General features: G+C 45.5%; 1 gene segment (V, D, J or C); it reads left to right on the top strand.

Annotated features, from left to right (window-relative positions):
- The first annotated feature begins 211 nt into the window (after positions 1 to 211).
- Positions 212 to 5,427, top strand: LOC116831879 (Ig kappa chain V region GOM-like). The segment is given in 5 exon segments: positions 212 to 306; positions 1,002 to 1,346; positions 4,569 to 4,667; positions 4,748 to 4,797; positions 5,288 to 5,427. Coding segments are annotated over 5 exon segments (585 nt in total).
- The last annotated feature ends 4,868 nt before the right edge of the window (positions 5,428 to 10,295 follow it).

Raw genomic sequence — 10,295 nt, 5'->3', positions numbered from 1 at the left:
GAGCTTGAATTTCTTCTCTTATAGATTTTGAAGGCAAAGGAATATTTTCTCCCAGGTTTGCTCTCTGGTTCTCAGAGCAGGTTTTGAAGGGAGTTATTAATATCTCCTGACCCTCTTCCTTTGTCATGCATGTTGACCCACAGATCTTTAAGAGGAAACAGAACATTTTCCACTCCACGTGACAGAGTCTTTCATCAAGAGATCCATTAGCCAGTCTGTCTGTCTCACAGCATCATCCATTCATTACTGAAGAAAGGCACAAGATGTCCCACCACATAGTTGGGATGATTCTAGTCTATCTGCGGAGTAAGTATTTTAGCCTGATTTATTTCATGGTTGTTCTCTACCATTCTAAAAACAATTAACTTTGTACATAACATCCTTCTGCAATTCGAAGAGGTTCTAACATCAAGCTGGTGAGAGAGAAATTCACATCTTTTAGTCCATAAGTTGAAATCTAAAGAAAGGTGATGAAATATTCTATTTTAAAATAACCTGAATGCCAGATATTAACACCTTGAGAATAGTTTCTGGTTAATATCCTGGATTGGGGTGCAAAATCTATTCTTCTTTTCTGCTGATGTCTTACATACGGGCTGATATATTTTTCTGCAGAATGATCAATGGGAGAATTTGAAACACAAAGGGCTATGTTAGTAAAAGCCTCTCCCATGTACAGTATAGCCAAATGAAGGTTTTTTACCATTGATTTTGATAAGTACGAGTGGGGATGCGTAGCCTGATGATTAGTGCTGGAACTAGAAGTATGTACCCTGGGTTCTGAACTCTGAAGTTGTTTTTTGTAGTTACATTAATTCCCGCACAGGCTACATAAATCCTAACAAAACAAATGGCTAGAAACAGAGAAAAATTAAAATGAATATTTAATAAATATGTGCTTTGTGTTATTCTTGGATCATCTGCTCTATATAGTGTATGGCAAAAGCCCAGGCTTGTCCAGTGCTCACTGTATTAACGTACTCCTTTCCTCCCCTATATAGTGGCTGCCTCAGAAGAAGGGATAGAAATCCTGCAAAGCCCAGCACAGCTGTGGCTGACTTCTGGACAGACTGCAAAGCTGGACTGTAAAATATCAGAAGAAGAAGAATGGCGAGTTCGGTGGTACAAGGAACAACAGAATGGAAATTTGCATGGGATTCATCAGAGTTCTGAGTCTGAATCTTTAGATGGAAAATACTCGAGTAAAGTGAATATTACGGCAAACATGTTTTCTCTAATTATCAGTAACATACAAAGAGATGACTCGGGGGTTTATTATTGTGGCCTCTCTGCCTCTGTGTATCTACAGCCCAACTTTGGGAATGGGACCAGACTAATTGTCACAGGTGAGTTTTCAGCATCTTAGATCAATGATAACCTAATGCTGGGTGGTGTTTGAAAAAATCTTTTTTGGCTAGATTGTGACCAATCCTCCTGTTTCAGTTTTAAGCCATTAGTATTCATGCATAGAGGCAGCATGGTCCAGGCAGTGACCCAGGGCATAGGGTTGGGAATTGGGAGACCTGGGTTCTGTTCCTTAAACACTGGGTACAAAGGGGGTGAGATGTTTAAAAGAAATCAGCACCCAACAGCTCCCCTTTACGTGCCCAAATAAATGACCAGAGTTTTAAAAGGTCTGATCAAAACCTGGGACATTTTGGAAAAATCTGACCTTGGGTTTCTCTGCATCTCAAATTCCTCATCTGTATAATGGGGACAATTAGTCTCCTACGTAAAAGTGCTTAGAGATCTATGGATGAAAAGCAGGGGTAGGTGTTATTTTCCTGCCTTCTAGTACACCTCTACCCCGATATAATGCTGTCCTTGGGAGCCAAAAACTCTTACCGCATTTTAGATGAAACTACATTATATCAAACTTGCCAGAGTGCGCAGCTCCATTCCCCTGGAGCGCTGCTTTACCGCATTATATCCAAATTCGTGTTATATCAGGCTGTGTTATATAGGGGTAGAGGTGTAGTTGGTATGTTACATTAGGAATCAGATTTGATATTCACACTTGCTGATGATTCCTACTGAAACTGCCTGAGCCTAGGACATGGAGTATGTTTCAACTGTCCTACTATCCTATTAAGACTTTAATATTAAGACTTTTTCAGGCATTCATCAAGCTTCATGAAAAGATTTCCCCAATGTTTTCATACAGGGGACTATTCATTGTCTCAAGCAGCACAGTATGAATTGAACAAAATAATTCAATGTACAACTAGCAATAACTATATATATTTTGATCCACTGTACATAAAAGAGAAGGCATGGAATTACTTTGTGTGGTCCTAGAGGCTGTATCTCAGACAAACAGGATGAATGTAATAATAGGAAAAATGTAGACTGACTATAATACTTAAGCAAGAAAGCTTCCTCTGTCAAGCTTGTCATCCATAGATCTCAAAGGACCTTGCAAATGGGACTAAGTAGTGTTTCCTTAATTTTACATATGGGGAATGAGGCATAGATGCAATATGAACTTGTTTCCAAGGTCACAGAGCAAGTCAGATACAGAGCTGGGAATGGATCTCAGGCTTCCTGATTCCTGGTCTGGTGTCCTCACCACCAGACTTGAGCAGCTCTTCTGCATTTGTACCTAACCAAACACGTTGTTGGTACTGAGCAAATCATCCTTGATGATCATATCAGTACAAACTTCTGAAGAGTGTTGAATCGTGGGAGTCTCCCAAGGTGGGTGCCCCATAGTGTAAGACATTGGTTTTCACACTACCTTAGGGGTCTGCAAACTTGTCCAAGATTTCAAAAGGGGTCCATACCTCCAACATTTTTTAAGGGTCCGCAAATGAAAAAAGGTTGAAAACCGCCAGCGTAAGACATTGAAAACAGGCATAGACAAATATTAGATATTTAAACATGCTGCACTGGTTGGGTAGGGGTAGGAGCAGGGTATGCCAGTTGAGCTACCGCTAACAGATCTTTCTGACTTCTAGTTTCTGTGACTCAACTCTCTTTAGATGCTTCCAAGCCGAGACTTTCCATCCTGGTGCCCTCCACCCCAGAGGATGCTGAGCTTCCCCCTGACATTCCTCTGCTCTGCCTGCTCTCTGATTTCACTCCTCCCTGGAGTGAAGTTCTCTGGGACACTGGTGAGGAGGCATCTGACAGTCAGATGGATGCTGGAGCCATAGACAGGAAAGGGGTCTTTAGTATTTGGAGCCTAATGACAATCCCTTCTGAGATGTGGAACCAGGAGATTATTTGCACTTGTACAGCCAAAGAGAGCAGCACGGGGAGAAGCGTCAGTATTACAGTCTCCAAGGAAACAGGTCCAGTATCCTATCATCAAACCTAACCTACCTACCAGGGCATTTATGCTACACCCCTCACCGTGGTATCTGGCAACCAAGAGTCAGTGACATCTACTCCAAGCTAGAGAAATAGACAGAATCACACAGGATGGCTCAGGGAAATGATAACTAATGGGAGTGAGCAGAGGTTTTGGAAACCACTGAGAGGGTGCTTGAGTTGTGGGGTAGACAGTTACAGTCGCTCCCACGTCACCCACCTTTCCCACCTCCAGCCCTTCTGAAAACCTTCATTTTTCAACCCCCAGTGGTGTGAATTGCATTTCTGGTCAAGCAGCCTCAAGCACAGTTAGAACACAGAAGGATCACTTGGGGTGAGCCAAAGGGGAATAATGATGCATAAGGAAGGAAATCAACAAGGGGGACAGCAGGATGAATGTCAGGAATGGTTTCCTGACAGTGAAATCTAAGACAGTGGAACAGATGCCCAGAGGCAGGGCTGAAAGCCCCAGTAAAGAAGACTGGACAAACATTAGCCATTATAATATAGGGAAAAATCCTGCAGTGGTCAAGAGGGAGCTAGAGAGCATCAGGTGAAACAAGCACGTCTAGACTACGCGCCGGATCGGTGCGTTAAAATCGATTGCTCGGGGATCGAAATATCGCTTCTGGTCTGGACGCGATATCTCGATCCCAGAGCGTGCTTAGATCGATTCCGGAACTCCAGCTAGACGACCGGACTTCCGGATTCGACACAGCGAGCCGCGCGGATCGATCCCGCGCGGTGAAGACGGGTGAGTAAATCGATTTTAGATATTCGATTTCAGCTACGCTATTCTCGTAGCTGAAATTGCGTATCTAAAATCGATTTAATCTCGTAGTGTAGACCTGGCCCTTAAGAAGGCTTGTCTCCATTTCTGGCTTCTAAGATTCTGAGCTATCCCCTATAAATAATTTGATTCTATTGCACTCATCACTGGAGCAGGAGGTCTCAGGCTAAAATGGCTCAATGGAATGATGTCCAGGGCAGGCTGGCAGGAGTAGGGCTGGTCTACACTGTTACCGGGTAACGCTGTTGGGCAATGATGTAAATTTTTGCTGACATGGCTGGCTACTACAATTTTTGCAAGGCCACTGTCCCCTGTATATGGAGGCACATCCCACTGCCTCTATATACAGGTGGGCAACATGCTACAGAGCACAGAGGAATGAATGTGGAGTTCTAGGGAAAACACCTCCTTTTGCCCATCTGTTTTGCTAGCAGTTTTCCATTCTCAGCTTCTCTTCTCTCTGCAGGAAACTGTATGATTGTGTTCTATGCGGGGCTGCCCTGTATTTTCCTCCTCCTCCTGATCCAGCTGTTGATCTTGCTCTGGAGAAAGTGCCCCGTCAGAGGTAACTCAGTCATAACTGCTATAAAGCAGAAACCCATCACACATCTCTATAACTATCCCTTTGTCTGTTTCATCCATCAGGGAGAGCTGGGCAAAGAGGGAATCAAATACCTATGAGACAGATGCCACAGGTAAACTGCTTTTTCCATTATTGGTATGTCAGAAAGATACAGTGTATTAACAACAGGCGATTAGAACCAGTGTCTTGGCCAATTTCCAACCCTAGTGTCTACACCTTGTCTCCTGAATTCACAGAGGTTTCATTTGTATTTACTCTTCTTTGCTTTTCTAGTAGAAGTGTTGTGTAGGATTATTATTACCGAAGAACTGCTGGGTTCCACCCCAGAGGTAGCTGCAGGTCAGGGATGGTGAAATTGTGCAGTGTATATTTCTGTAAGTGACCACTAGAACTTCTAGTCTGACCTTATATATATATATCACAAGCCACCAACACCATCCAGCTACTCAACTCAGCTACCAGGACAAAAGACCACAACCAAGAAATCTACACCATTGAAATATGTTTTTCACATTCTTATAAAACAAAAACTGATCAGTTGAGGCCTTTTGAACTTTTCAAATAAAATTAATAATATCTGATCTTTCCTTTTTCTGTTTCAGACTGAATATGCAACTCTGATGTACAGTAACAGAAATACTCCTTGGTAACTGAGTCTCACAAAAAAAGCTTATGTTTTTTTAAAACAGGAGATGCAGAAAGCAAGGAAGAGAATGAGAGAAATATAGAAAGTCTGTTTGTAATGTGCTATAATGTTATATGAATTTCCTTGAAATACAACCCCTTCCATACTCATTTCTCTGAAGCCATATTCTGCTTTGACACCTCCATTCTTGCAAGAAAGCTGTGCAGGATCGACTGTAGGTTGAGGGGGCATTGGATTTACATATTGACTGGAAGGTGTCATCATAGCACCCCCATCACCATGTTAGGAATTTGGTTCTGACTGAGGATGAAAGTGTCACCCACTGAATTTGTGAAGCTACTTCCTTTACTGGAGGAGATTTCCCATTCAAGTACTCACCATGTATGGAGGGAGTAAGGGAGACCAGCCCAAGGCCAGTCATGCTGTGGCATTGGGGTCAGTACTTAGATCAGAATCAGGCCTGTGTTTTCACTTGTGGTGAACGACAGGGCTGGTTTAGCAGCCAGTAACAGAACATGGACGTTAAGGGTCAGATTGTAACATCTGTACTCACACGGGTGAGAAGTTACGGATGTGAGCAGTCCCTCGAACTTCAGTGGGACCCCTGCTGTGAATAACTGCTCTCCAGTGGGAGTGAGAGGTTCATCGCCTGTCCCTAAATGAAATACAAAGGGCCACCTACTGCTCTCAGTGACCCCCTGTAAACGCAGAGTGACTCCACTGCCTTCAGCAGAGTTCCTCTCTACTGGTATATACCCGCGTCAGTGAGAGCAGTATCGGGCCCAAAGAATGTAGAAGTCATTTATCACATACAATATGCTGAGCTTCATGCCTCTCAGCTGCTAGAGAAAGGAACAGAAACATGAGGGAGGAGGTGGCATATTTTTAATGAGCAACATTTAGAATTACAGCTTCAAAACGAGGAGTTAGGATCAAACCAGGTGGCATGTGCAGGCTCCGTGGCTGGGGGAGCCCCCTTGTGATTAAAGCATTGTACTGAGAGAGATAGGACAGTTCTGGCAACGAGGCCCTGTGATCGAAGCCTTCAGGAAAGCAGCAGTTTCTAAGGAATTCGTTGGAGTAGCTGCTTCCAGGACAAGGAGGACGCAGAGAGAGCCTGAACCTCCACACAGCCTCTGTTTCAAGAGACAGTTTCCCATTCTCATTACTCCCCTCACACCTAGGGAATGATACTGCTACCAAGGGCGGCTCGGTCCTGCTGATGGCAGTCCTAGGAGGCAGCCAAAACAGCCTCCACCCATCTGGAAAGTGTCACTTCTGTCTGGTTCTGCCCCCCTTCATTCTGTGCGCATCAGGGGCCCAAGGCTGGTTCTGCATCTAGTTTTCTGGTCCTGCGTGCCAACCGGTAACACACCTAAGTCTCATGCCCAATCGGGGGATTTCATTTTTCTCGTGGGTACAACCTCCCCACCATCCCCTTCAAACACAGTAAGGATTTGATTAGACTTAGAGTAGCTGAGTTCACTGTGACTTCCTGTGTAATGAGGAAGGCCCTACAACCCAACTCCCTGTTCCACAGATTACAACTGCAGATAAACAAAGCTCGAGAGGAAGGTAAAGAAACCGTCTCCTTCATGGGTACACGAGAAACATGCGTGCGAGCCAGCTCAAAGCTTCCGACGAGCCACAGCGAGCACGTAAGCTACCAGCACTTGCAGGCTCCCGTGCAATCCTGAACTACCTTTATAGACCATGACACCGCTACGACCTCCTCGTGCCCTGGCGAGAGAGGGTGGATCATTTGTCCCTTAACAGCACGTATTTCGCAAAGATCCCTGAGTGATTCATCGGGAGCGATCCACTGTTGTGGGTGCACTGTGCTCTGAGCCTCAATACACTACCTCGATGTAATTGTCATTGAACGGATCCTGACTCCTCGCTAGGTAGCATTGTACACTCCGTTGTAACATTCCGATGCGCAGCGTAGCCCTGAAGCAATCCTCCGACGACTGAAATAGGAGCATCTCCCACCTTTCCAGGGACCTCAGAATGATCAGGCGTCAGAGTCAAATGCCAACATCCTGAGCGGAGCACTGGCACTACACAGGATCACACTGGAGGGAGTCGCCGTAGTGATAACTTTACATGGGAAGGCCCCCAGTCTTGTCCAGGGAGCCTGTGGAGCTAGTCATCCGCTGCACCGGAGGACAGCACGCGAGGTGTCCACTACTACACCGGGTCCTCTCCCACACCGGATTGCTCCCCCCTTCGCTATCTCAGTCACATGATTATCTCATAAATGAAACATTACACAATCATACTATTTAAACACAGAGTCAGATCTGTTATTATAAGTAAAAGAGGAGTGGGTAAAGGTCATAACACCGGAAAAGAGACAAGGTAAAAAGCCAGGCGAGCTCACCGGTAGCCCAGTAACAGAGACATATCAAGATGACGAGACTTTGGAGCACATCACCGAAGCCTAACTGAGGACATAGTAACTGGTGATCTCTCACACACTCACGTCCCTTTCGCCACTCTACACGCGTTTCTAGGCGCACGCGCTCGCTTCTCGGTGATCATCGTTCTAACGTCTTGTCCAGGGTCAGACCCCTGCTTCGTCGCGATGGCAGACTCTCCAGCACCAGGCTAGTCCCAGGCAGTGAGTTCCACGATTGCCTTCTAGCCCGAGTTCCGCTGTGGCGAGTCGCATCATATGTCGGGCGATATAGTCATGCGTCCTGAGCAATTCCGGACTGACCAGAGTCTCTCCCTACTCGCCTCCTATAGCCAGGCAGTACACGCACAGTCTCGCGAGGTCTGTAATGTCTGAATTACTTTTTCGGCTATGTGCCTGGCATGCTCGCCAGACATCTTTCTGCCCCGTCACAGAAGCTGCTACCCAGCAGGCAGCTCAGCCCAGCTCCTGCCGCTACTCGCATGGCATGCTGACTTCCTGTGTTACCTGCGTACCAGTCACACTGGGCAGGCCTCATCGTGGTCGCACACGCTCGCCCACAGCTAGCTCACTGCCATCTGGTCCCTTGCTGCTTCATAGTGGCTGCTCGCGCTTCTGGCTCTGACGCTGATCTGTCCTCTATAACCCTCAGCTGCTCTGTCAAGAAAGATAGCATTCAGTAATGCATCAGCTTACTGATTCAGTGTAAGCCTGCATGTGGAGCTTGAGAGATGTTTGCTTTTTTGACTTCTTGAAGGGACTGGTAGTGACCAAATGCACCCTTTGACAAAGTAACAATAGCCACACAGAAATGATGGAGCTTAGTCCACCGGGCCCGGCATTTTGTATACCTGGCGTAGGTCTTTGTATCTTTTTACTCGGCTAGGTAATATACCGGCTCTTTATCAATACTTTATTTGCAATATCTATATTCGCGAAACATCACTGTGAGTACTGAGAGATGGGAGACAGCGACGAACGCAGAGATCAACTTGCCAGCGGATTACACGAAACACTAGTTGAGTGGACTAGAGAATACTGTATAGTCGCGCTATTCTTTTTCGCGGCACATGTCGAATACCATCTCTCTCACGCTAACAGTTGGAGCACATCTGTATCCATTTCTCCAAACAGACTCCATCTGAAGATCACGGTGCAGTACATCACGTCGAACCAAGCTTATCCTATAGAGATAGGATCTTTGGTGTCATTGTATAGTAATCAATAGCTGGACTTCTCGCACGGGTTCCTCTGCGCGCTCCTCCTCCGCGAGATGAGCCCGAGACACTATCTACGCTCATACACCACTTCCTGTTGATCCATCTAGAGTTGCTGCTCTATCTCCTAAACATTCTCTGCTGAACACTAAGAATAGCGCCCCCCACACCCCCCCAACCCACACACACACAGCAACATCTGCACTCAAAAAACCATGATGATTAGATGCACTTTGCCTTGCGATAGCGGCACCTGACAGTGTCTGGTCTGGAAGCTGCCCACCCTCATCCTTACCTGTTCTTCCTCACCCCATCGCCGATATTGTGCACCTAGCCACTGAGACTTGCCAAAGCCCAAATCAGGCAGTTGCAATGAGGTCAGAATCCTTGTGAGAGTTTAGCCATGGCATCGTAACAATAGAAGCTGGATTCAGTCCGCCTCCCCCCGCCTTTCTCCAGTGTGACAGCCTCAGGGCTTAGAGGTTCAGAAAACGGCTTACAAATTTTCTGAGTGAGAATAGAGAATTACGCCAAATTCATATCCCAGTACAAGCCACTGACTATTGGCACACACCATCATTACACAACTAATTATTAATGTAGTACATACCTCTTTCTGCACCATACTTCAATCTCGGCGGGTCTGGGTGGGAGGTTAGCAAGAATGCTTTGATATAATGGAAATGAAAGGGGAAGGAGAGGAGGCAGGGATTAGTGAAATACAACTTCTGTAGATGTCTTCGAGATTCCACAAATACAATGAAAACATAAAACCAATAATGATTAAATTAGAAACACACCGATACAACAAATCAAAACACAAAAAAAGATCTGGTCTTTTCTAGAGGCTTATCAATAGAGTAGGTCTCCCTAAGGGAACAGCAGCTTCCATCACCTATTCTGTTATAACACACAACATTACTCTCTTTAAAACCAACATAATACGACGATCTGAAGAAATAATTTCTCTTAGCGATTTGTCAACACACACACAACAATTTGACCGCATGGATCATGTACAATTCCACTTCCCATGTATATTAAATTAAACACACAAACCACACACAACACCACACAAACACACATGTTTGACACCGCAAACAAAACAACACAGCGCCACAACCAAACACATAAATATACACTAAACGCACATCCACCACATGGGAGGGGACACGCAACAGACTGAGGCGACCTCTCGCAGCTCTCCAGCCAAACACCACGCCACGCACACGAGCCGCTCTGCAGAAACAACCAACGACACACACCAAAAAACATCGGTGGCAAAAAAGGAATTGGGGGGGAGGAGATAACACATACATTACTACACA

This window comes from Chelonoidis abingdonii, chromosome 11 (assembly GCF_003597395.2).
Source record: "Chelonoidis abingdonii isolate Lonesome George chromosome 11, CheloAbing_2.0, whole genome shotgun sequence".
NCBI classification, from domain to species: Eukaryota; Metazoa; Chordata; order Testudines; family Testudinidae; genus Chelonoidis; species Chelonoidis abingdonii.
Note: the sequence above shows the minus strand (reverse complement) of the source record. Positions and strands in the feature narration are given on the sequence as shown.